This window comes from Grus americana, unplaced genomic scaffold (genome assembly GCF_028858705.1).
Source record: "Grus americana isolate bGruAme1 unplaced genomic scaffold, bGruAme1.mat scaffold_438, whole genome shotgun sequence".
NCBI lineage: Eukaryota > Metazoa > Chordata > Aves > Gruiformes > Gruidae > Grus > Grus americana.
The window spans coordinates 4,998-32,429 of NW_026561699.1; the positions used below are offsets into that span (position 1 = coordinate 4,998).

General features: G+C 44.4%; 3 protein-coding genes across 3 annotated transcripts; all 3 read left to right on the top strand.

Moving 5' to 3' along the window:
• The first annotated feature begins 356 nt into the window (after positions 1-356).
• On the top strand, positions 357-5,801 carry LOC129200732 (uncharacterized protein C12orf50 homolog). The gene is made up of 7 exons (XM_054812006.1): positions 357-624; positions 1,250-1,373; positions 2,593-2,757; positions 3,921-3,998; positions 4,115-4,228; positions 4,843-4,962; positions 5,791-5,801. The coding sequence occupies exons 1-7, from the start codon at positions 571-573 to the stop codon at positions 5,799-5,801; spliced, it is 666 nt and encodes a 221-aa protein (XP_054667981.1). The 5' UTR covers positions 357-570.
• A 5,369-nt stretch (positions 5,802-11,170) lies between these two features.
• On the top strand, positions 11,171-16,615 carry LOC129200733 (uncharacterized protein C12orf50 homolog). Its single transcript, XM_054812007.1, has 7 exons — positions 11,171-11,438; positions 12,064-12,187; positions 13,407-13,571; positions 14,735-14,812; positions 14,929-15,042; positions 15,657-15,776; positions 16,605-16,615. The coding sequence occupies exons 1-7, from the start codon at positions 11,385-11,387 to the stop codon at positions 16,613-16,615; spliced, it is 666 nt and encodes a 221-aa protein (XP_054667982.1). The 5' UTR covers positions 11,171-11,384.
• Positions 16,616-21,985: 5,370 nt separating this feature from the next.
• On the top strand, positions 21,986-27,432 carry LOC129200734 (uncharacterized protein C12orf50 homolog). The gene is made up of 7 exons (XM_054812008.1): positions 21,986-22,253; positions 22,880-23,003; positions 24,223-24,387; positions 25,551-25,628; positions 25,746-25,859; positions 26,474-26,593; positions 27,422-27,432. Exons 1-7 carry the CDS (start codon positions 22,200-22,202, stop codon positions 27,430-27,432), a joined length of 666 nt encoding a protein of 221 aa, XP_054667983.1. The 5' UTR covers positions 21,986-22,199.

Genomic DNA, 27,432 nt, shown 5'->3' on the forward strand with positions numbered 1-27,432 from the left:
ACAACGTCAGCCATTAACAGCTAGCAGTGTACTAACACGAAGCAGCAAGTTTCTCCATCCAAAGAAAGAGGTGCTGCAAGAAAAACATGGGCCAACAGGATTTTGGTTGAAAACCTAGTCAAAGGATAAGGATAAGCAAGAAGTTGGGTATTCTTGTAGCCCTGCCAAATGGGTTTGTTCCGGTTTACGTTAAAGAAACACCAGAAGGGGAGACCCTTTGAAACGGTCCGATTTTCCGTACTCTACTCTGAAGCAAGGGAGAGAGGAAGGTGTTCAAGCTGGACAGGCCACATAGCACCATCATGCTGATGTCACGAGCTGGAGGAGCAGTTGGGAGCTTTCGTAACGTAACATTCTATACCGGCTAGCAACTGCCTTCGTCCGTTCAGCAAGCCCGGAGAAGGTAGCAGCTCCTTCCTTGTTTCCAAAAAGGTCTGAAGGTCCAGGTTTGGAAAGAGAACTACTGCTTTCAGGACACGATTACAAGTTGCCTGAATGTTGAGAGCTCTAACTTTTTCGTGTATGTTCTGCCAGCAGTAGGAGAGTGGAGGAGAAGCCTGAAAGCTGGAAATGGCCGCAGCTGGGAATGACCGCTCTTTCCATGTTTGTTCCCCCTACGCACAGGTAAATGCTGTAGATTGTAGAGTGGTTTGTACCCTTGATTCTCCTGACATATCTGTCTTGAAAGGGAGGGTGGTTATGTAAAGTTAGACATCGCTATGCCACTCTGCGTGGGTCCTGGCCCCATCTGTAGATCAAACAGCTGATTTTCAGGAGCAGTGAGAAGAGCTCACGATCCTCTAAACACCCAGCTGTCCCGACGACAGTCCAGAAGTGGCATGTTTTGGAGATGCTGCTCTGAGACCCAGCTGCTAATGTCTGGAACTGGGTGGAACTTCCCGTCACGTATTCAACTATTTTCAAGTGTGACTTTGATGTCCTTTAAAAAATGACATAGAAACTCATTAAGAAACCGCCGGTAACCCACGATACTGCACGCACTGCAGTACAGTAAGGAGACTGCTTTGCTCCTATTCTCATCTACAGACATCACGAAAGCTCCCTTGCCCTAGCTCAAGGTAACTTTAGAGTTACCTGGAGCTTAAGATAACTTTACATGTTCGAAAGTAGCAGCGCGTGGTCCCACAAAATCTTAGTCATATGTTCACAGCAGTACGCTGTATATGAATCCATTTAGTCCCGTTTTATCGCTGTATTGACAGTATCTGAAACCTGTTTTCTCCTGCAGCAGAAGTACAGCAACATCTCCTGTTTCTGGGAAAAACAACCATCAGGCTGCTTGAGGATCAGTTGCGCCTTCCATCATAGCAAACCTCGCAGCATAAATGGACTTTTTTTGCCGCCGAGTAACAGTGAGTAAAAATATTTTCTCAGCCGTTTCTCCAGTAGAGCTCTTAAGTAAGTGCACAAAAACGTCCTTCCAGCGCTTACGTAGCGTACGTGCAGGTGAAGAAATGTACCATGGCAAATCAATCAGGTATGATCCGCTATGCCGGCAAGTTGAAGGCAAAGAAAGGAATTGGATTGGCATTTGAATAGGGTTGCCATATGACTTTTTTTAGCTGTCTGCTTACGAATCTTTGTAACTATCGGTGACATGAAAGGTGAAGTCACAAAAGGCAGTTTAGGTTGCTAAGATCCATGGAGTAAAAATGTTGCCTTCCTTGGGTATTTGCTAGATGAAATCTCTCCAGGAGTGAAAATGGTTAGTGGGCAGGTAAGCACTTAAGAGAAATGAAAAGCAGCGTGTGTGGTTGGAGGGAGGAGGTTGTTAGGGCCACCAGCAGCAGTATCTGTTGATAGAGCACAACATGTTATATGGATGAGACACCCCTTGTAGAGACAACATCAGATTACAGTGCTGTGTGTGCAGATGTATTTCCAGTTTGTCGTTTGGAATAAATTAATAAATCAATAAATACATTACTAATGAAATGAATAAATAAAGGCTCTACCAAGTTAAGTGTTGTATCTTAATTTCTCTTGCACGAGATACAACAAATCTGGTCTGCAGGAGTGCTACTAAAATGCCTTTAACATGATACACATGCTGCTCATAGGCAAGCAAGAGATGCACAAGAATCTGGTTGAGTGTAAATTAATATCATGAACTTCATATTCCTTCTCAAAATCTACACTTTGCACTTAGTAGAGAGAGTTGTGGTTCAGAAGATTTTGAGAGAAAAAATTGTCGACAAGCTAAAAATTGGTACTCCTGTGCTTAGCGTTGCTAAACTCTTCAAAATCGATGCCATGGCCTGCCTATTATTCAGCATGTTTAAAATATTTTCACAGGTGGGGTTCTAAACTCATTGACTCACTTCAGCCCCCGTATTACTAATCCCATGTTGTCCCATAGTGTAAATATCTGCCTGCTTTTTCAGACTTTCTGTACTTGGAAGACGCTCTTTTGCCGACCTCAGCAGAAGATTTTTCGGAAAAGGCACAATCCGTCTATTTAATGACTCCTTCAGTATGGCAATGATTTCAAGAAGATACCTGCTGGCCTGAACCTGGATTTGATCTTCCAGTTCCCTCCTAACAAAATGAATGTAATGTTCTTTCCTGCAGATGCCCCATTGCAACAAGGTGTCCAAGAAGGGATTCCGCACCCAGCCCATGGTCAAGAGTCACTCAGAAATCAAAAGAATATTTTACGACCAATTCACCCTCCACTGACTATACACCTCAACGATGAAGACGACGATGAGGACGATGATGAAGAGGAGGAGAACGGTAAACAATTTTTTCTTTTGTTTACCGGGGGGTAGAAGGGGGTTTTCCACTCTCGCAATGCACTTTGCAACTCATTTATTAGCATAACCATCAAACCATCCTCTTTTGAGAAAAGAGGTCTTGACGGGTTTTTGACATAATCTCCAAACTATTGGAACTGGTAGTCACTCTTCAAAATTTCTCAAAATTTGGGGACAAAATGACAAGTTCAGGAGGTGGTACTTCTTCTCTGGGAAACAAACTTTTGAACAGGGGCTGTACACTCTCCTCACTGAAGGTGAAGTCACAGGTTGGTTTACAAAAGGTAGCTGTGTGACTTCCCCTTAAATACTTTGCTCAAAGTATTTACCTATTAAACTGTCTTTCTTTCAAGCCACGAGTTTTCTCACTTTTTCTCTGCCGATTCTCTCCCCCATCCCACCATGGAGGGCAGGTTTCTCATGCTGACTAGAAGCCTTGTTTCACTGATTTCCTAAACTCTGTAGGCGGTCTCATTTTACTACAGAAAGATATTCTTCAATCTAGCAAAGAGAATCCCCTCAAAACTCTTCATTAGTTTAACCGAGTGTGTATGTGTATACATTTATTGCTATATTAGATTTTATTTAGGTTTTGAAATGTAGTTAAACCGTTGACTGAGAGACTCGTTGGGAAGGAATGAACCGTGCAGTCCCAGGGGGTGAAAGCGAGAGACCGACCTGCTCTCATGCGTGCACTCCGCAAATTCCTGTGCTAGTTCTCAGGCCGCCCCAAGCTGCTTTTCACTTTCCCCCTGCCCTTCGGGGCTGCCTGTTAGCGCTTCCTAACTCGGTTTCAGTCCGAGTAAGCCACCTCAATTTAAACAGTATAAAAAGGAGGGCTTTGCTGATCTTAGCGGCCTTAACTGAGACAGACAAGGAGCACTCCCTTCACCAGCTCTGCCGGCAGACATTGCAGCAGAGGAACTTTGGGCAGAGCTTGTTGTATACGTGTTGGAACTGCAATTCCACTGCAGCTGGAAACTCCTGCTATTCAGGAATCATTTTTCTGTCCAGAATCAGAGGTTGCCGTCAGAAAAAAACAAACCCTGACCACAGTGAAACTCACGTTGGTTTTTGACCATTAAGAATTGTTGAAGGTCTTTGTATAGATACCGCGTAACCTTTTAAAAATACTGCCTACAGGTGCTCCTGACTGGGTGCCTCAGACTGCTGCAGACCTTGAAGAGGAAAGAGCAATAAAGGAAATATGCTATCAATCTGGTAAGCAGTAAATCAGTCACTCTTTCCTAAACAGCAATATAGTCACTCTTTCCTAAACAGCAATACTGCCGATACAGTAAACATTGGGTTTTTTCCTCCCCTGGGGGTATGTTTAGGAGAGTATTACGGGATTCAGTACCCTCAGGAACACCAATCAACAAAAACTGTGTCTTCACCTCGGGAAAACGAGCTACTACCCTGGGAAGCTACCGAGCGAGACTTGCAGGCAGGCAAGTGCTTTTCATCTTCTGGGACATCGTTTACCACTTTTTAAATTACTGTTACAGGGAGAAACTACTCCATAGCTTGCCCCTCCTCCCCTCTTCTTTAATGTAGTGACAATGAAGGATAGCGTATTACAAAGAGCGTCAACAGACTTCACTACTTTTTCCCCATATACATGGGTAGTGTCACACACGTGGCGACTACCTGCGCCCACTGGCGAGGGAAAAGGTAGAAATGGGCTATTAAGCCTATGTCTACTTTCCTGAGACACACGACAGAGGTGGTCTTCCCTACAATTTTTCCTCACGACCAAGATTTATGTCACCTCATTGAGATATACTTAGACTATCGACAAGGAAATCAGTAACAAACAGGCAAATACAGGTTCTAATATAGGTCTGTCTTTAGAATTAGATACATTCAGAGAAAAGGATAGAGATGTTTCCCCAAAGCATTTCTTCCAGACAGTTCTCTGAGGTTTTTGGTACCACAATGACATGCATCTTGAAAATACCAGAAATTCAGTCAGATAGGATCACTGAGGGAGGAAGAGAATGGCAGCGCCATTCCCTGGGCTTACACACAAGCAGCTAAACCACTCTCTCTGTTGCCCTTCCAGGCGACGGTGATACAATTCCTACAACATTTAAGAATGCAAAAGGAGAAGGAGAGAGCTCAGGAACGACAGTACCAGCAGAGACCATTCCCAGAACAGATCGTGGATCCTTTGAAAACGGAGGTAATACACTTTAGCATCAGCTTCTCTTTGCTGAACATCATGTGCTAAGTAAAAAAACCTGAACGTGCACGCATTAAGCTTCACCATTTTAGATCCGAGTTATTCTTTCTTTGTTATGTTCTAGAGACTCTTTCTCATGCTGCACCATTACCTGTAACAATCAAAACCACTCTTTACCATTCTGCTTGGGTTAGCATCATTCTAGTAAAAAAAGATCCTCTATGCTGATTCCAATTGAATTTTTCCTGCTTAATTTTGGAAAAGAATTGCTTCTGTGAAGTTATAAAACAGACATGTCCGCAGTAGAATACCCTTACCACTAGGTACGTTGACATCGGAGCTAAAGCCAATGTGACAAGGTTGAAGCTTTGGCCGTTCACTGGTAGTGCTGCAATGCTCCTTGGCACCACGTCAGCAACGCCAGGTCAGCTGTTACAAGCATGCCTGGGCCCATGCTGTAAACTGTATCACCGATGTGCCTGAGGATTAAACTTATATCAAGTTATAAACTGAAGTTAGTTTGCATGCCACATCATTTCAGTTGTTCAGCTCGCAGGACAACACGTAGCTCAACTGACGATGCAGCCGAGCCAGAGGAAAAGCGTGCCTCATGTGCAGCACGTGAGAAATAAGCACCGGTAGGCAGGACCATGCTAATTAAGGTTCCTGGTTTGTTGCTAACTGAGTTACCTTGTAGCGACACACAGACCAGGGTTGTCACCCTATGCTGTGGAGTCCCTTTGCATTGGGTTCCCATTTAGATGGTACACTTTGACTTTGGAAAAGGATTTGTTCCCCCTGTGACACGCTGTCTTGGTTTTACCCCAGCCGGCAGCTAAGCACCACGCAGCCGCTCACTCGCTCCCCCCATCGGGATGGGGGAGAGAACTGGAAAAGTTAAAGTGAGAAAACTCGTGGGTTGAGATAAAGACATTTTAATAGGTAAAGCAAAAGCCGTGCGCACAAGCAAAGCAAAGCAAGGAATTCATTCACCACTCCCCATGGGCAGGCAGGTGTTCAGCCATCTCCAGGGAAGCAGGGCTCTGTCACGCGTAACGGTTACTTGGGAAGACAAACGCCATCACTCCGAACGCCACCCCCCCCCCCTTCTCTTCCCCCCAAGCTCCTTATAAACTGAGCATGACGTCATATGGTATGGAATATCCCTTTGGTCAGCTTGGGTCACCTGTCCTGTCTGTCTCCTCCCAACTTCTTGTGCAGCCCCAGCCATCCCGCTGGCAGGGCAGTGCAAGAAGCAGAAAAGGCCTTGCCCTGTGTAAACACTGCTCAACAAGAAGTCCATAGAACAAAAACATCTCTATATTATCAACACTGTCTCCCGCACAAATCCAAAACATATCCTCACACTAGCTACTATGAAGAAAATCAACCCTCTCAGCTAAAACCAGGACACACGCACATAAATTGCATGCAGCTTTTGATTCGCAGTGATTACAAACGCGTATGTGGATTAAAGCTAATGTTTGTACTTTTAAACTGTAAACCCAAAATACAGTATTCATGAAGATTTTCAAATTCATAATGAGAAGCATTCTAAGCCAGAAGCGGTCAAAGACATTGAACGAGTCCAACACCTTTGTGTTTATAGTCAATTTTTGAGTTTCCTTGCAAGATTTTGCAACTGTGAACTCTTCTAGAGGAACCATAACCGCTTCCGCTTTCCTTCTGAGGAACGGCACTTTTAACATGTACAGCCCAAGAAGACCTGTGTATGAAGTGGGAGATCTGCTTTAAAAAACAAAAAAAAAAAAACCCAACCCAAAAATACCCCAAAACCACCAACCAAACAAAAAAGCATTTTTGGAGGAGAAGATTGTGCCTGCTTTTGCAAAAAGTAAATATGCGCTATTTTAATCCCTCAGGAACCAATCGCATGGAGCGGGTAAAGAGCTATCCCGGTAAAGAAGCAAAGGAGAAGCAATGGGTTTCCGAGGAAGAAAGCAAGTCCCATAACACAGGAACAGGAAAAGGTATTTTGAGAAAACAGTTGGCTTATTCCTTCTTGTTTACTCAACTCACAGATGACTTGGCAGGACCTAGTTAATTTCTGTTCTTAGTGTCAGATAGGGACAGTCCATATTTGGATTGGACTAGCCACAAAGAGCATTTGCTTTATCTAGGCCTTCCAGCCTCCGGCCTCCTGCAACATGTCCAATTTTGAAGGAATAGCCCAGCATTTTGGTCTGAGTTTGCTGCTTCTCTTTTAGGAATTCACACTCCAGACCCCAAAGCAAAACCACGTCGCCAACAAAGGGGTCAAAGTAAGGACGATGAAGCTGCTTCTGCTGTTCCTCCTGTGAGAGAAACTGGAAGAGACACTTATTTCAGTTCTTCAGAACCTCGAAGATCAGCATATGTAGTCTACCGTACTGCCACCGTCACCCAAGAACCAAAGTGCAATGGACCGACAGGTGGGTTCCTGCTTACACAGGATCCTTAAACGTTAAGAAAGTGATTTCATCTTGCCCGTTTCAGTCACCTCTCTTAAGCTGGGCTGAATCTCCACCTAGAGGTGCCTCCCTGTCTTAATTGCCAATCAAAGGAACCTCCTTCAGACACAGTAACCCCCACTTTCAGACAAATGAAGTGAAGCAAAAGGAATCCCAGCATCACCGCTTCGTCTCAGGGGCGAATAGTTGTGGGGTTTTTCTTTTTCTTTCATAGAGATTACAGAGAGAACATTCTCAATGCGAAGAACACATCTTATCAAATTTCCAGGTTGAGAAAGGATATAGCGTTTAAAAAAAAATGAAAAAAACACCCCCCCCCCCCCAAAAAAAGGCGATCAGCATTTTTGTCGTAAAAACCACCTTAGCACTTTCGCTACCTTTCTTTTCAGCAGTACCTCAGCCGTATGCTGGGAAACGCTCCAAACCAAAGAATCAGCTTGACGCAAATAGAAGATTTTGGACCCAAACCGAAAGCTATGGTAAGACTCACAGGCTGTGTGCAAAAGGAAAAATTTAGGACTATTGTGGAATTAGTACTTTGAATTAATGGAATTAATCTGGAATTAACAGAAAACCAGAGTATTCATAATAATGATTTCTAACCGAGTTTTACAGAAAACTAGTCAGTCATTGGGCAGCATACTCTGACGCAAAATCAACCACCTAGTACAAAAACATAACACTGCCTTGCATCTAGCGCTTTCCCAAGCAGGGACAAAAAAGGAGACCGGATTGTGGAGTAGTCTAATCTAAAAGCAACTGATGCCTTTGGGCAGGTTGTCTACACAGGAACATTCACTTTGTCCAAGTCAAGGATGTCCGTGGCACAATCCGCCTCCTTTGGAAGATCCTGTGAGCCTGATGGAAACGCTGCGAGATTACAGATGATCTTTAGAGTTCTAGGGGGAAAATCTATATTTAATACTACCTTGTATTTCAGAGGTGGTGTCTGAGTCACCCAATGTATGCATTGATACTTCAGCTAATGTAATATTTAATTTGCATACCAGGCTAAGAGAGTCTTTCCCTAAATTGCAGCTGAAATTAAGAAAGAGTGCCTGTCTTTTTTCTACAGACAAATATACTTCAGGCTCTTACAATGCACCAACTTGGAGGAAAAGAAATCCACACCCTAAAACGTTCTCAAAGTCTAAAACAACCAGTCAGGTAACTGAGATTAGAACCTCTATCTTGCGTCTTCTGTTGGAAGTCTAATTCTTAACACCTTTTGAACAGAGCATAGACTTTCCCTCTAATAAGTGATGCACAACATGTTCTGCCTATCTATTTTGACAACAGAGCCAAGAAGACATGGAAGTGAACAGGAAAGGAGAGCGATACATAGACAGGAGAAAGAGATGAAGCCAGTTCTTCGACTTACAAGAGCAATCGAAATTGAAATGTGGAAATTATCAGCTGGAAAATCCAAAGAGGACACAATTGCAAATTCCAAAAATAAGATGCAGGAAGTACACGACAATGTTTCAAAACTGATTGAAAACACAAAATATACGTTCTGTGTGATCACAGATCCACTAAGGTTAATTTGTTATGAAAATTTGACTGTTTAAATGACTTTTGCAGATGATGTTTTAAGGCATAATTTCTAAGATGAATAAATACTAGCACTTTTTCACTTTGCAGTTTCAGAGGTCTTTTAATGCAACGCATCTTCTCGTTTCCTCCCAACCTCCACACTTCTGTTACTCTTCCCCAAAGAAATTACACACCCTTTACTATACAAGTTCTAGTGTGCAAGGCAGAACTACCAACCGGACATTTTAGAACCGGAGTAGTTCCTTGACTGGCACCTTCACTGCAACCAACCTATAAACACCTACTATCTTTACGGTAACTACCACTTTGCGGTCAAGATGTTTAATGACAGGTGAAGTCACAACAGCTGTAATCCAATAGAGCACACAACAGAAGTGAAACCTAAGTGAAACAAGGCTTCTAGTCAGCACGAGAAACCTGCCCTCCACGGTGGGATGGGGGAGAGAATCGGAAGAGAAAAAGTGAGAAAACTCGGGGCTTGAAATAAAGACACTTTAATAGGTAAAACAAAAGCCACACGCGCAAGCAAAGCAAGACAAGGAAATGGCTCACCACTTCCCATCGGCAGGCAGGTGTTCAGCCATCCCCAGGAAAGCAGGGCTCCATCACGCGTTAACGGTGACTTGGGAAGAAAAAAACGCCACCGCTCTGAGTCTACCCTCTTTCTTCTTCTTCTTCTTCTTCTTCTTCTTCTTCTTCTTCTTCTTCTTCTTCCCAAAGCCCCTTATATGCTGAGCATGACCTCCTATGGTATGCAATATCCCTTTAGTCGGCTGGGGTCAGCCGTCCCGGCTGTGTCCCCTCCCAACTTCTTGTGCACCCCCAGCTACTCGCTGGTGGGGGGGGGTGAGAAGCAGAAAAGGCCTTGACGCTGCCTGAGCACTGCTCAGCAGTAACCAAAATATCCTGGTATTAGCAACACTGTTTTCAGCACAAATCCACAACACAGCCCCACACTGTGCAGAAAAATAACTCTATCCTAGCCAAAACCTAGTGCAGGGAGGTCCCCTTACACAACCACCATCAAGATGGCGCTGGTACTCAGAGCTGAACAACGAAGTTACTGACGTTTTGGCAATCGTTTCAGCTCTTCCATCCAGAACCCAAACACCCAGGGGAGAAAGTCACCCAGCCGACACACAGCAGTAGCTGCTGCTCCTGCTCCTGCTGCTGCTGCTGCTACTAAAACCAGGAAACACGACCCGCAGGCCCACAGCCAGACAGGTGAATGCCACCCCAATCACAACAAGAAATAACTGTGATTGGGCACCATGACTTACTACTTTCACCTTGCGAAGTACTGCACCTCTTGCTGCCTCGGATGAATGCTTCTGTCATAAGTCCGATATTCCTCTGATCACCAAATAAAACTGCTGAAAGAAAAGAAAGAAAAGAAAGAAGAAACATGAGAGAGCAGCTTATTTTTCCCCCACAAGGCTCACAAGCTCCCAGTGCCGTCATGTTGGAGCGGCCTCGTTCCTTGCCCTGGCTGTTCCCTACACTTGGAAAAAGCAAACGCAACCTCAGGGCCAACACCTGGGTGCACCTGGCAGGAAAGGAGGGGGACAGAGCTGAAACGGCCCCCAAACGACCTTCCTTTCCCGCCTTCCAGGGGGGAGCCCTACGGAAACCTCTACCGTGCCTTTCGCTCCAGACCTGCAGCGACTGAAACTTCCTTTCCCCGCCTAGATATTGTCTGTTCAGAGGCAGCCTCGGACAGGAGCGAGAACAGAGGTCTTAATTAGGGACACAAGTGTACGCTGTTCTTTCTGCTTTAGCTGTGGCACTGGACATCATGGAAGCAAGAAAAAGCAATGAACCCCAACAACGTCAGCCATTAACAGCTAGCAGTGTACTAACACGAAGCAGCAAGTTTCTCCATCCAAAGAAAGAGGTGCTGCAAGAAAAACATGGGCCAACAGGATTTTGGTTGAAAACCTAGTCAAAGGATAAGGATAAGCAAGAAGTTGGGTATTCTTGTAGCCCTGCCAAATGGGTTTGTTCCGGTTTACGTTAAAGAAACACCAGAAGGGGAGACCCTTTGAAACGGTCCGATTTTCCGTACTCTACTCTGAAGCAAGGGAGAGAGGAAGGTGTTCAAGCTGGACAGGCCACATAGCACCATCATGCTGATGTCACGAGCTGGAGGAGCAGTTGGGAGCTTTCGTAACGTAACATTCTATACCGGCTAGCAACTGCCTTCGTCCGTTCAGCAAGCCCGGAGAAGGTAGCAGCTCCTTCCTTGTTTCCAAAAAGGTCTGAAGGTCCAGGTTTGGAAAGAGAACTACTGCTTTCAGGACACGATTACAAGTTGCCTGAATGTTGAGAGCTCTAACTTTTTCGTGTATGTTCTGCCAGCAGTAGGAGAGTGGAGGAGAAGCCTGAAAGCTGGAAATGGCCGCAGCTGGGAATGACCGCTCTTTCCATGTTTGTTCCCCCTACGCACAGGTAAATGCTGTAGATTGTAGAGTGGTTTGTACCCTTGATTCTCCTGACATATCTGTCTTGAAAGGGAGGGTGGTTATGTAAAGTTAGACATCGCTATGCCACTCTGCGTGGGTCCTGGCCCCATCTGTAGATCAAACAGCTGATTTTCAGGAGCAGTGAGAAGAGCTCACGATCCTCTAAACACCCAGCTGTCCCGACGACAGTCCAGAAGTGGCATGTTTTGGAGATGCTGCTCTGAGACCCAGCTGCTAATGTCTGGAACTGGGTGGAACTTCCCGTCACGTATTCAACTATTTTCAAGTGTGACTTTGATGTCCTTTAAAAAATGACATAGAAACTCATTAAGAAACCGCCGGTAACCCACGATACTGCACGCACTGCAGTACAGTAAGGAGACTGCTTTGCTCCTATTCTCATCTACAGACATCACGAAAGCTCCCTTGCCCTAGCTCAAGGTAACTTCAGAGTTACCTGGAGCTTAAGATAACTTTACATGTTCGAAAGTAGCAGCGCGTGGTCCCACAAAATCTTAGTCATATGTTCACAGCAGTACGCTGTATATGAATCCATTTAGTCCCGTTTTATCGCTGTATTGACAGTATCTGAAACCTGTTTTCTCCTGCAGCAGAAGTACAGCAACATCTCCTGTTTCTGGGAAACACAACCACCAGGCTGCTTGAGGATCAGTTGCGCCTTCCATCATAGCAAACCTCGCAGCATAAATGGACTTTTTTTGCCGCCGAGTAACAGTGAGTAAAAATATTTTCTCAGCCATTTGTCCAGTAGAGCTCTTAAGTAAGTGCACAAAAACGTCCTTCCAGCGCTTACGTAGCGTACGTGCAGGTGAAGAAATGTACCATGGCAAATCAATCAGGTATGATCCGCTATGCCGGCAAGTTGAAGGCAAAGAAAGGAATTGGATTGGCATTTGAATAGGGTTGCCATATGACTTTTTTTAGCTGTCTGCTTACGAATCTTTGTAACTATCGGTGACATGAAAGGTGAAGTCACAAAAGGCAGTTTAGGTTGCTAAGATCCATGGAGTAAAAATGTTGCCTTCCTTGGGTATTTGCTAGATGAAATCTCTCCAGGAGTGAAAATGGTTAGTGGGCAGGTAAGCACTTAAGAGAAATGAAAAGCAGCGTGTGTGGTTGGAGGGAGGAGGTTGTTAGGGCCACCAGCAGCAGTATCTGTTGATAGAGCACAACATGTTATATGGATGAGACACCCCTTGTAGAGACAACATCAGATTACAGTGCTGTGTGTGCAGATGTATTTCCAGTTTGTCGTTTGGAATAAATTAATAAATCAATAAATACATTACTAATGAAATGAATAAATAAAGGCTCTACCAAGTTAAGTGTTGTATCTTAATTTCTCTTGCACGAGATACAACAAATCTGGTCTGCAGGAGTGCTACTAAAATGCCTTTAACATGATACACATGCTGCTCATAGGCAAGCAAGAGATGCACAAGAATCTGGTTGAGTGTAAATTAATATCATGAACTTCATATTCCTTCTCAAAATCTACACTTTGCACTTAGTAGAGAGAGTTGTGGTTCAGAAGATTTTGAGAGAAAAAATTGTCGACAAGCTAAAAATTGGTACTCCTGTGCTTAGCGTTGCTAAACTCTTCAAAATCGATGCCATGGCCTGCCTATTATTCAGCATGTTTAAAATATTTTCACAGGTGGGGTTCTAAACTCATTGACTCACTTCAGCCCCCGTATTACTAATCCCATGTTGTCCCATAGTGTAAATATCTGCCTGCTTTTTCAGACTTTCTGTACTTGGAAGACGCTCTTTTGCCGACCTCAGCAGAAGATTTTTCGGAAAAGGCACAATCCGTCTATTTAATGACTCCTTCAGTATGGCAATGATTTCAAGAAGATACCTGCTGGCCTGAACCTGGATTTGATCTTCCAGTTCCCTCCTAACAAAATGAATGTAATGTTCTTTCCTGCAGATGCCCCATTGCAACAAGGTGTCCAAGAAGGGATTCCGCACCCAGCCCATGGTCAAGAGTCACTCAGAAATCAAAAGAATATTTTACGACCAATTCACCCTCCACTGACTATACACCTCAACGATGAAGACGACGATGAGGACGATGATGAAGAGGAGGAGAACGGTAAACAATTTTTTCTTTCGTTTACCGGGGGGTAGAAGGGGGTTTTCCACTCTCGCAATGCACTTTGCAACTCATTTATTAGCATAACCATCAAACCATCCTCTTTTGAGAAAAGAGGTCTTGACGGGTTTTTGACATAATCTCCAAACTATTGGAACTGGTAGTCACTCTTCAAAATTTCTCAAAATTTGGGGACAAAATGACAAGTTCAGGAGGTGGTACTTCTTCTCTGGGAAACAAACTTTTGAACAGGGGCTGTACACTCTCCTCACTGAAGGTGAAGTCACAGGTTGGTTTACAAAAGGTAGCTGTGTGACTTCCCCTTAAATACTTTGCTCAAAGTATTTACCTATTAAACTGTCTTTCTTTCAAGCCACGAGTTTTCTCACTTTTTCTCTGCCGATTCTCTCCCCCATCCCACCATGGAGGGCAGGTTTCTCATGCTGACTAGAAGCCTTGTTTCACTGATTTCCTAAACTCTGTAGGCGGTCTCATTTTACTACAGAAAGATATTCTTCAATCTAGCAAAGAGAATCCCCTCAAAACTCTTCATTAGTTTAACCGAGTGTGTATGTGTATACATTTATTGCTATATTAGATTTTATTTAGGTTTTGAAATGTAGTTAAACCGTTGACTGAGAGACTCGTTGGGAAGGAATGAACCGTGCAGTCCCAGGGGGTGAAAGCGAGAGACCGACCTGCTCTCATGCGTGCACTCCGCAAATTCCTGTGCTAGTTCTCAGGCCGCCCCAAGCTGCTTTTCACTTTCCCCCTGCCCTTCGGGGCTGCCTGTTAGCGCTTCCTAACTCGGTTTCAGTCCGAGTAAGCCACCTCAATTTAAACAGTATAAAAAGGAGGGCTTTGCTGATCTTAGCGGCCTTAACTGAGACAGACAAGGAGCACTCCCTTCACCAGCTCTGCCGGCAGACATTGCAGCAGAGGAACTTTGGGCAGAGCTTGTTGTATACGTGTTGGAACTGCAATTCCACTGCAGCTGGAAACTCCTGCTATTCAGGAATCATTTTTCTGTCCAGAATCAGAGGTTGCCGTCAGAAAAAAACAAACCCTGACCACAGTGAAACTCACGTTGGTTTTTGACCATTAAGAATTGTTGAAGGTCTTTGTATAGATACCGCGTAACCTTTTAAAAATACTGCCTACAGGTGCTCCTGACTGGGTGCCTCAGACTGCTGCAGACCTTGAAGAGGAAAGAGCAATAAAGGAAATATGCTATCAATCTGGTAAGCAGTAAATCAGTCACTCTTTCCTAAACAGCAATATAGTCACTCTTTCCTAAACAGCAATACTGCCGATACAGTAAACATTGGGTTTTTTCCTCCCCTGGGGGTATGTTTAGGAGAGTATTACGGGATTCAGTACCCTCAGGAACACCAATCAACAAAAACTGTGTCTTCACCTCGGGAAAACGAGCTACTACCCTGGGAAGCTACCGAGCGAGACTTGCAGGCAGGCAAGTGCTTTTCATCTTCTGGGACATCGTTTACCACTTTTTAAATTACTGTTACAGGGAGAAACTACTCCATAGCTTGCCCCTCCTCCCCTCTTCTTTAATGTAGTGACAATGAAGGATAGCGTATTACAAAGAGCGTCAACAGACTTCACTACTTTTTCCCCATATACATGGGTAGTGTCACACACGTGGCGACTACCTGCGCCCACTGGCGAGGGAAAAGGTAGAAATGGGCTATTAAGCCTATGTCTACTTTCCTGAGACACACGACAGAGGTGGTCTTCCCTACAATTTTTCCTCACGACCAAGATTTATGTCACCTCATTGAGATATACTTAGACTATCGACAAGGAAATCAGTAACAAACAGGCAAATACAGGTTCTAATATAGGTCTGTCTTTAGAATTAGATACATTCAGAGAAAAGGATAGAGATGTTTCCCCAAAGCATTTCTTCCAGACAGTTCTCTGAGGTTTTTGGTACCACAATGACATGCATCTTGAAAATACCAGAAATTCAGTCAGATAGGATCACTGAGGGAGGAAGAGAATGGCAGCGCCATTCCCTGGGCTTACACACAAGCAGCTAAACCACTCTCTCTGTTGCCCTTCCAGGCGACGGTGATACAATTCCTACAACATTTAAGAATGCAAAAGGAGAAGGAGAGAGCTCAGGAACGACAGTACCAGCAGAGACCATTCCCAGAACAGATCGTGGATCCTTTGAAAACGGAGGTAATACACTTTAGCATCAGCTTCTCTTTGCTGAACATCATGTGCTAAGTAAAAAAACCTGAACGTGCACGCATTAAGCTTCACCATTTTAGATCCGAGTTATTCTTTCTTTGTTATGTTCTAGAGACTCTTTCTCATGCTGCACCATTACCTGTAACAATCAAAACCACTCTTTACCATTCTGCTTGGGTTAGCATCATTCTAGTAAAAAAAGATCCTCTATGCTGATTCCAATTGAATTTTTCCTGCTTAATTTTGGAAAAGAATTGCTTCTGTGAAGTTATAAAACAGACATGTCCGCAGTAGAATACCCTTACCACTAGGTACGTTGACATCGGAGCTAAAGCCAATGTGACAAGGTTGAAGCTTTGGCCGTTCACTGGTAGTGCTGCAATGCTCCTTGGCACCACGTCAGCAACGCCAGGTCAGCTGTTACAAGCATGCCTGGGCCCATGCTGTAAACTGTATCACCGATGTGCCTGAGGATTAAACTTATATCAAGTTATAAACTGAAGTTAGTTTGCATGCCACATCATTTCAGTTGTTCAGCTCGCAGGACAACACGTAGCTCAACTGACGATGCAGCCGAGCCAGAGGAAAAGCGTGCCTCATGTGCAGCACGTGAGAAATAAGCACCGGTAGGCAGGACCATGCTAATTAAGGTTCCTGGTTTGTTGCTAACTGAGTTACCTTGTAGCGACACACAGACCAGGGTTGTCACCCTATGCTGTGGAGTCCCTTTGCATTGGGTTCCCATTTAGATGGTACACTTTGACTTTGGAAAAGGATTTGTTCCCCCTGTGACACGCTGTCTTGGTTTTACCCCAGCCGGCAGCTAAGCACCACGCAGCCGCTCACTCGCTCCCCCCATCGGGATGGGGGAGAGAACTGGAAAAGTTAAAGTGAGAAAACTCGTGGGTTGAGATAAAGACATTTTAATAGGTAAAGCAAAAGCCGTGCGCACAGGCAAAGCAAAGCAAGGAATTCATTCACCACTCCCCATGGGCAGGCAGGTGTTCAGCCATCTCCAGGGAAGCAGGGCTCTGTCACGCGTAACGGTTACTTGGGAAGACAAACGCCATCACTCCGAACGCCACCCCCCCCCCCTTCTCTTCCCCCCAAGCTCCTTATAAACTGAGCATGACGTCATATGGTATGGAATATCCCTTTGGTCAGCTTGGGTCACCTGTCCTGTCTGTCTCCTCCCAACTTCTTGTGCAGCCCCAGCCATCCCGCTGGCAGGGCAGTGCAAGAAGCAGAAAAGGCCTTGCCCTGTGTAAACACTGCTCAACAAGAAGTCCATAGAACAAAAACATCTCTATATTATCAACACTGTCTCCCGCACAAATCCAAAACATATCCTCACACTAGCTACTATGAAGAAAATCAACCCTCTCAGCTAAAACCAGGACACACGCACATAAATTGCATGCAGCTTTTGATTCGCAGTGATTACAAACGCGTATGTGGATTAAAGCTAATGTTTGTACTTTTAAACTGTAAACCCAAAATACAGTATTCATGAAGATTTTCAAATTCATAATGAGAAGCATTCTAAGCCAGAAGCGGTCAAAGACATTGAACGAGTCCAACACCTTTGTGTTTATAGTCAATTTTTGAGTTTCCTTGCAAGATTTTGCAACTGTGAACTCTTCTAGAGGAACCATAACCGCTTCCGCTTTCCTTCTGAGGAACGGCACTTTTAACATGTACAGCCCAAGAAGACCTGTGTATGAAGTGGGAGATCTGCTTTAAAAAACAAAAAAAAAAAAAACCCAACCCAAAAATACCCCAAAACCACCAACCAAACAAAAAAGCATTTTTGGAGGAGAAGATTGTGCCTGCTTTTGCAAAAAGTAAATATGCGCTATTTTAATCCCTCAGGAACCAATCGCATGGAGCGGGTAAAGAGCTATCCCGGTAAAGAAGCAAAGGAGAAGCAATGGGTTTCCGAGGAAGAAAGCAAGTCCCATAACACAGGAACAGGAAAAGGTATTTTGAGAAAACAGTTGGCTTATTCCTTCTTGTTTACTCAACTCACAGATGACTTGGCAGGACCTAGTTAATTTCTGTTCTTAGTGTCAGATAGGGACAGTCCATATTTGGATTGGACTAGCCACAAAGAGCATTTGCTTTATCTAGGCCTTCCAGCCTCCGGCCTCCTGCAACATGTCCAATTTTGAAGGAATAGCCCAGCATTTTGGTCTGAGTTTGCTGCTTCTCTTTTAGGAATTCACACTCCAGACCCCAAAGCAAAACCACGTCGCCAACAAAGGGGTCAAAGTAAGGACGATGAAGCTGCTTCTGCTGTTCCTCCTGTGAGAGAAACTGGAAGAGACACTTATTTCAGTTCTTCAGAACCTCGAAGATCAGCATATGTAGTCTACCGTACTGCCACCGTCACCCAAGAACCAAAGTGCAATGGACCGACAGGTGGGTTCCTGCTTACACAGGATCCTTAAACGTTAAGAAAGTGATTTCATCTTGCCCGTTTCAGTCACCTCTCTTAAGCTGGGCTGAATCTCCACCTAGAGGTGCCTCCCTGTCTTAATTGCCAATCAAAGGAACCTCCTTCAGACACAGTAACCCCCACTTTCAGACAAATGAAGTGAAGCAAAAGGAATCCCAGCATCACCGCTTCGTCTCAGGGGCGAATAGTTGTGGGGTTTTTCTTTTTCTTTCATAGAGATTACAGAGAGAACATTCTCAATGCGAAGAACACATCTTATCAAATTTCCAGGTTGAGAAAGGATATAGCGTTTAAAAAAAAATGAAAAAAACACCCCCCCCCCCCCAAAAAAAGGCGATCAGCATTTTTGTCGTAAAAACCACCTTAGCACTTTCGCTACCTTTCTTTTCAGCAGTACCTCAGCCGTATGCTGGGAAACGCTCCAAACCAAAGAATCAGCTTGACGCAAATAGAAGATTTTGGACCCAAACCGAAAGCTATGGTAAGACTCACAGGCTGTGTGCAAAAGGAAAAATTTAGGACTATTGTGGAATTAGTACTTTGAATTAATGGAATTAATCTGGAATTAACAGAAAACCAGAGTATTCATAATAATGATTTCTAACCGAGTTTTACAGAAAACTAGTCAGTCATTGGGCAGCATACTCTGACGCAAAATCAACCACCTAGTACAAAAACATAACACTGCCTTGCATCTAGCGCTTTCCCAAGCAGGGACAAAAAAGGAGACCGGATTGTGGAGTAGTCTAATCTAAAAGCAACTGATGCCTTTGGGCAGGTTGTCTACACAGGAACATTCACTTTGTCCAAGTCAAGGATGTCCGTGGCACAATCCGCCTCCTTTGGAAGATCCTGTGAGCCTGATGGAAACGCTGCGAGATTACAGATGATCTTTAGAGTTCTAGGGGGAAAATCTATATTTAATACTACCTTGTATTTCAGAGGTGGTGTCTGAGTCACCCAATGTATGCATTGATACTTCAGCTAATGTAATATTTAATTTGCATACCAGGCTAAGAGAGTCTTTCCCTAAATTGCAGCTGAAATTAAGAAAGAGTGCCTGTCTTTTTTCTACAGACAAATATACTTCAGGCTCTTACAATGCACCAACTTGGAGGAAAAGAAATCCACACCCTAAAACGTTCTCAAAGTCTAAAACAACCAGTCAGGTAACTGAGATTAGAACCTCTATCTTGCGTCTTCTGTTGGAAGTCTAATTCTTAACACCTTTTGAACAGAGCATAGACTTTCCCTCTAATAAGTGATGCACAACATGTTCTGCCTATCTATTTTGACAACAGAGCCAAGAAGACATGGAAGTGAACAGGAAAGGAGAGCGATACATAGACAGGAGAAAGAGATGAAGCCACTTCTTCGACTTACAAGAGCAATCGAAATTGAAATGTGGAAATTATCAGCTGGAAAATCCAAAGAGGACACAATTGCAAATTCCAAAAATAAGATGCAGGAAGTACACGACAATGTTTCAAAACTGATTGAAAACACAAAATATACGTTCTGTGTGATCACAGATCCACTAAGGTTAATTTGTTATGAAAATTTGACTGTTTAAATGACTTTTGCAGATGATGTTTTAAGGCATAATTTCTAAGATGAATAAATACTAGCACTTTTTCACTTTGCAGTTTCAGAGGTCTTTTAATGCAATGCATCTTCTCGTTTCCTCCCAACCTCCACACTTCTGTTACTCTTCCCCAAAGAAATTACACACCCTTTACTATACAAGTTCTAGTGTGCAAGGCAGAACTACCAACCGGACATTTTAGAACCGGAGTAGTTCCTTGACTGGCACCTTCACTGCAACCAACCTATAAACACCTACTATCTTTACGGTAACTACCACTTTGCGGTCAAGATGTTTAATGACAGGTGAAGTCACAACAGCTGTAATCCAATAGAGCACACAATAGAAGTGAAACCTAAGTGAAACAAGGCTTCTAGTCAGCACGAGAAACCTGCCCTCCACGGTGGGATGGGGGAGAGAATCGGAAGAGAAAAAGTGAGAAAACTCGGGGCTTGAAATAAAGACACTTTAATAGGTAAAACAAAAGCCACACGCGCAAGCAAAGCAAGACAAGGAAATGGCTCACCACTTCCCATCGGCAGGCAGGTGTTCAGCCATCCCCAGGAAAGCAGGGCTCCATCACGCGTTAACGGTGACTTGGGAAGAAAAAAACGCCACCGCTCTGAGTCTACCCTCTTTCTTCTTCTTCTTCTTCTTCTTCTTCTTCTTCTTCTTCTTCTTCTTCTTCCCAAAGCCCCTTATATGCTGAGCATGACCTCCTATGGTATGCAATATCCCTTTAGTCGGCTGGGGTCAGCCGTCCCGGCTGTGTCCCCTCCCAACTTCTTGTGCACCCCCAGCTACTCGCTGGTGGGGGGGGGTGAGAAGCAGAAAAGGCCTTGACGCTGCCTGAGCACTGCTCAGCAGTAACCAAAATATCCTGGTATTAGCAACACTGTTTTCAGCACAAATCCACAACACAGCCCCACACTGTGCAGAAAAATAACTCTATCCTAGCCAAAACCTAGTGCAGGGAGGTCCCCTTACACAACCACCATCAAGATGGCGCTGGTACTCAGAGCTGAACAACGAAGTTACTGACGTTTTGGCAATCGTTTCAGCTCTTCCATCCAGAACCCAAACACCCAGGGGAGAAAGTCACCCAGCCGACACACAGCAGTAGCTGCTGCTCCTGCTCCTGCTGCTGCTGCTGCTACTAAAACCAGGAAACACGACCCGCAGGCCCACAGCCAGACAGGTGAATGCCACCCCAATCACAACAAGAAATAACTGTGATTGGGCACCATGACTTACTACTTTCACCTTGCGAAGTACTGCACCTCTTGCTGCCTCGGATGAATGCTTCTGTCATAAGTCCGATATTCCTCTGATCACCAAATAAAACTGCTGAAAGAAAAGAAAGAAAAGAAAGAAGAAACATGAGAGAGCAGCTTATTTTTCCCCCACAAGGCTCACAAGCTCCCAGTGCCGTCATGTTGGAGCGGCCTCGTTCCTTGCCCTGGCTGTTCCCTACACTTGGAAAAAGCAAACGCAACCTCAGGGCCAACACCTGGGTGCACCTGGCAGGAAAGGAGGGGGACAGAGCTGAAACGGCCCCCAAACGACCTTCCTTTCCCGCCTTCCAGGGGGGAGCCCTACGGAAACCTCTACCGTGCCTTTCGCTCCAGACCTGCAGCGACTGAAACTTCCTTTCCCCGCCTAGATATTGTCTGTTCAGAGGCAGCCTCGGACAGGAGCGAGAACAGAGGTCTTAATTAGGGACACAAGTGTACGCTGTTCTTTCTGCTTTAGCTGTGGCACTGGACATCATGGAAGCAAGAAAAAGCAATGAACCCCAACAACGTCAGCCATTAACAGCTAGCAGTGTACTAACACGAAGCAGCAAGTTTCTCCATCCAAAGAAAGAGGTGCTGCAAGAAAAACATGGGCCAACAGGATTTTGGTTGAAAACCTAGTCAAAGGATAAGGATAAGCAAGAAGTTGGGTATTCTTGTAGCCCTGCCAAATGGGTTTGTTCCGGTTTACGTTAAAGAAACACCAGAAGGGGAGACCCTTTGAAACGGTCCGATTTTCCGTACTCTACTCTGAAGCAAGGGAGAGAGGAAGGTGTTCAAGCTGGACAGGCCACATAGCACCATCATGCTGATGTCACGAGCTGGAGGAGCAGTTGGGAGCTTTCGTAACGTAACATTCTATACCGGCTAGCAACTGCCTTCGTCCGTTCAGCAAGCCCGGAGAAGGTAGCAGCTCCTTCCTTGTTTCCAAAAAGGTCTGAAGGTCCAGGTTTGGAAAGAGAACTACTGCTTTCAGGACACGATTACAAGTTGCCTGAATGTTGAGAGCTCTAACTTTTTCGTGTATGTTCTGCCAGCAGTAGGAGAGTGGAGGAGAAGCCTGAAAGCTGGAAATGGCCGCAGCTGGGAATGACCGCTCTTTCCATGTTTGTTCCCCCTACGCACAGGTAAATGCTGTAGATTGTAGAGTGGTTTGTACCCTTGATTCTCCTGACATATCTGTCTTGAAAGGGAGGGTGGTTATGTAAAGTTAGACATCGCTATGCCACTCTGCGTGGGTCCTGGCCCCATCTGTAGATCAAACAGCTGATTTTCAGGAGCAGTGAGAAGAGCTCACGATCCTCTAAACACCCAGCTGTCCCGACGACAGTCCAGAAGTGGCATGTTTTGGAGATGCTGCTCTGAGACCCAGCTGCTAATGTCTGGAACTGGGTGGAACTTCCCGTCACGTATTCAACTATTTTCAAGTGTGACTTTGATGTCCTTTAAAAAAATGACATAGAAACTCATTAAGAAACCGCCGGTAACCCACGATACTGCACGCACTGCAGTACAGTAAGGAGACTGCTTTGCTCCTATTCTCATCTACAGACATCACGAAAGCTCCCTTGCCCTAGCTCAAGGTAACTTCAGAGTTACCTGGAGCTTAAGATAACTTTACATGTTCGAAAGTAGCAGCGCGTGGTCCCACAAAATCTTAGTCATATGTTCACAGCAGTACGCTGTATATGAATCCATTTAGTCCCGTTTTATCGCTGTATTGACAGTATCTGAAACCTGTTTTCTCCTGCAGCAGAAGTACAGCAACATCTCCTGTTTCTGGGAAACACAACCACCAGGCTGCTTGAGGATCAGTTGCGCCTTCCATCATAGCAAACCTCGCAGCATAAATGGACTTTTTTTGCCGCCGAGTAACAGTGAGTAAAAATATTTTCTCAGCCATTTGTCCAGTAGAGCTCTTAAGTAAGTGCACAAAAACGTCCTTCCAGCGCTTACGTAGCGTACGTGCAGGTGAAGAAATGTACCATGGCAAATCAATCAGGTATGATCCGCTATGCCGGCAAGTTGAAGGCAAAGAAAGGAATTGGATTGGCATTTGAATAGGGTTGCCATATGACTTTTTTTAGCTGTCTGCTTACGAATCTTTGTAACTATCGGTGACATGAAAGGTGAAGTCACAAAAGGCAGTTTAGGTTGCTAAGATCCATGGAGTAAAAATGTTGCCTTCCTTGGGTATTTGCTAGATGAAATCTCTCCAGGAGTGAAAATGGTTAGTGGGCAGGTAAGCACTTAAGAGAAATGAAAAGCAGCGTGTGTGGTTGGAGGGAGGAGGTTGTTAGGGCCACCAGCAGCAGTATCTGTTGATAGAGCACAACATGTTATATGGATGAGACACCCCTTGTAGAGACAACATCAGATTACAGTGCTGTGTGTGCAGATGTATTTCCAGTTTGTCGTTTGGAATAAATTAATAAATCAATAAATACATTACTAATGAAATGAATAAATAAAGGCTCTACCAAGTTAAGTGTTGTATCTTAATTTCTCTTGCACGAGATACAACAAATCTGGTCTGCAGGAGTGCTACTAAAATGCCTTTAACATGATACACATGCTGCTCATAGGCAAGCAAGAGATGCACAAGAATCTGGTTGAGTGTAAATTAATATCATGAACTTCATATTCCTTCTCAAAATCTACACTTTGCACTTAGTAGAGAGAGTTGTGGTTCAGAAGATTTTGAGAGAAAAAATTGTCGACAAGCTAAAAATTGGTACTCCTGTGCTTAGCGTTGCTAAACTCTTCAAAATCGATGCCATGGCCTGCCTATTATTCAGCATGTTTAAAATATTTTCACAGGTGGGGTTCTAAACTCATTGACTCACTTCAGCCCCCGTATTACTAATCCCATGTTGTCCCATAGTGTAAATATCTGCCTGCTTTTTCAGACTTTCTGTACTTGGAAGACGCTCTTTTGCCGACCTCAGCAGAAGATTTTTCGGAAAAGGCACAATCCGTCTATTTAATGACTCCTTCAGTATGGCAATGATTTCAAGAAGATACCTGCTGGCCTGAACCTGGATTTGATCTTCCAGTTCCCTCCTAACAAAATGAATGTAATGTTCTTTCCTGCAGATGCCCCATTGCAACAAGGTGTCCAAGAAGGGATTCCGCACCCAGCCCATGGTCAAGAGTCACTCAGAAATCAAAAGAATATTTTACGACCAATTCACCCTCCACTGACTATACACCTCAACGATGAAGACGACGATGAGGACGATGATGAAGAGGAGGAGAACGGTAAACAATTTTTTCTTTCGTTTACCGGGGGGTAGAAGGGGGTTTTCCACTCTCGCAATGCACTTTCCAACTCATTTATTAGCATAACCATCAAACCATCCTCTTTTGAGAAAAGAGGTCTTGACGGGTTTTTGACATAATCTCCAAACTATTGGAACTGGTAGTCACTCTTCAAAATTTCTCAAAATTTGGGGACAAAATGACAAGTTCAGGAGGTGGTACTTCTTCTCTGGGAAACAAACTTTTGAACAGGGGCTGTACACTCTCCTCACTGAAGGTGAAGTCACAGGTTGGTTTACAAAAGGTAGCTGTGTGACTTCCCCTTAAATACTTTGCTCAAAGTATTTACCTATTAAACTGTCTTTCTTTCAAGCCACGAGTTTTCTCACTTTTTCTCTGCCGATTCTCTCCCCCATCCCACCATGGAGGGCAGGTTTCTCATGCTGACTAGAAGCCTTGTTTCACTGATTTCCTAAACTCTGTAGGCGGTCTCATTTTACTACAGAAAGATATTCTTCAATCTAGCAAAGAGAATCCCCTCAAAACTCTTCATTAGTTTAACCGAGTGTGTATGTGTATACATTTATTGCTATATTAGATTTTATTTAGGTTTTGAAATGTAGTTAAACCGTTGACTGAGAGACTCGTTGGGAAGGAATGAACCGTGCAGTCCCAGGGGGTGAAAGCGAGAGACCGACCTGCTCTCATGCGTGCACTCCGCAAATTCCTGTGCTAGTTCTCAGGCCGCCCCAAGCTGCTTTTCACTTTCCCCCTGCCCTTCGGGGCTGCCTGTTAGCGCTTCCTAACTCGGTTTCAGTCCGAGTAAGCCACCTCAATTTAAACAGTATAAAAAGGAGGGCTTTGCTGATCTTAGCGGCCTTAACTGAGACAGACAAGGAGCACTCCCTTCACCAGCTCTGCCGGCAGACATTGCAGCAGAGGAACTTTGGGCAGAGCTTGTTGTATACGTGTTGGAACTGCAATTCCACTGCAGCTGGAAACTCCTGCTATTCAGGAATCATTTTTCTGTCCAGAATCAGAGGTTGCCGTCAGAAAAAAACAAACCCTGACCACAATGAAACTCACGTTGGTTTTTGACCATTAAGAATTGTTGAAGGTCTTTGTATAGATACCGCGTAACCTTTTAAAAATACTGCCTACAGGTGCTCCTGACTGGGTGCCTCAGACTGCTGCAGACCTTGAAGAGGAAAGAGCAATAAAGGAAATATGCTATCAATCTGGTAAGTAGGAAATCAGTCACTCTTTCCTAAACAGCAATATAGTCACTCTTTCCTAAACAGCAATACTGCCGATACAGTAAACATTGGGTTTTTTTCCTCCCCTGGGGGTATGTTTAGGAGAGTATTACGGGATTCAGTACCCTCAGGAACACCAATCAACAAAAACTGTGTCTTCACCTCGGGAAAACGAGCTACTACCCTGGGAAGCTACCGAGCGAGACTTGCAGGCAGGCAAGTGCTTTTCATCTTCTGGGACATCGTTTACCACTTTTTAAATTACTGTTACAGGGAGAAACTACTCCATAGCTTGCCCCTCCTCCCCTCTTCTTTAATGTAGTGACAATGAAGGATAGCGTATTACAAAGAGCGTCAACAGACTTCACTACTTTTTCCCCATATACATGGGTAGTGTCACACACGTGGCGACTACCTGCGCCCACTGGCGAGGGAAAAGGTAGAAATGGGCTATTAAGCCTATGTCTACTTTCCTGAGACACACGACAGAGGTGGTCTTCCCTACAATTTTTCCTCACGACCAAGATTTATGTCACCTCATTGAGATATACTTAGACTATCGACAAGGAAATCAGTAACAAACAGGCAAATACAGGTTCTAATATAGGTCTGTCTTTAGAATTAGATACATTCAGAGAAAAGGATAGAGATGTTTCCCCAAAGCATTTCTTCCAGACAGTTCTCTGAGGTTTTTGGTACCACAATGACATGCATCTTGAAAATACCAGAAATTCAGTCAGATAGGATCACTGAGGGAGGAAGAGAATGGCAGCGCCATTCCCCGGGCTTACACACAAGCAGCTAAACCACTCTCTCTGTTGCCCTTCCAGGCGACGGTGATACAATTCCTACAACATTTAAGAATGCAAAAGGAGAAGGAGAGAGCTCAGGAACGACAGTACCAGCAGAGACCATTCCCAGAACAGATCGTGGATCCTTTGAAAACGGAGGTAATACACTTTAGCATCAGCTTCTCTTTGCTGAACATCATGTGCTAAGTAAAAAAACCTGAACGTGCACGCATTAAGCTTCACCATTTTAGATCCGAGTTATTCTTTCTTTGTTATGTTCTAGAGACTCTTTCTCATGCTGCACCATTACCTGTAACAATCAAAACCACTCTTTACCATTCTGCTTGGGTTAGCATCATTCTAGTAAAAAAAGATCCTCTATGCTGATTCCAATTGAATTTTTCCTGCTTAATTTTGGAAAAGAATTGCTTCTGTGAAGTTATAAAACAGACATGTCCGCAGTAGAATACCCTTACCACTAGGTACGTTGACATCGGAGCTAAAGCCAATGTGACAAGGTTGAAGCTTTGGCCGTTCACTGGTAGTGCTGCAATGCTCCTTGGCACCACGTCAGCAACGCCAGGTCAGCTGTTACAAGCATGCCTGGGCCCATGCTGTAAACTGTATCACCGATGTGCCTGAGGATTAAACTTATATCAAGTTATAAACTGAAGTTAGTTTGCATGCCACATCATTTCAGTTGTTCAGCTCGCAGGACAACACGTAGCTCAACTGACGATGCAGCCGAGCCAGAGGAAAAGCGTGCCTCATGTGCAGCACGTGAGAAATAAGCACCGGTAGGCAGGACCATGCTAATTAAGGTTCCTGGTTTGTTGCTAACTGAGTTACCTTGTAGCGACACACAGACCAGGGTTGTCACCCTATGCTGTGGAGTCCCTTTGCATTGGGTTCCCATTTAGATGGTACACTTTGACTTTGGAAAAGGATTTGTTCCCCCTGTGACACGCTGTCTTGGTTTTACCCCAGCCGGCAGCTAA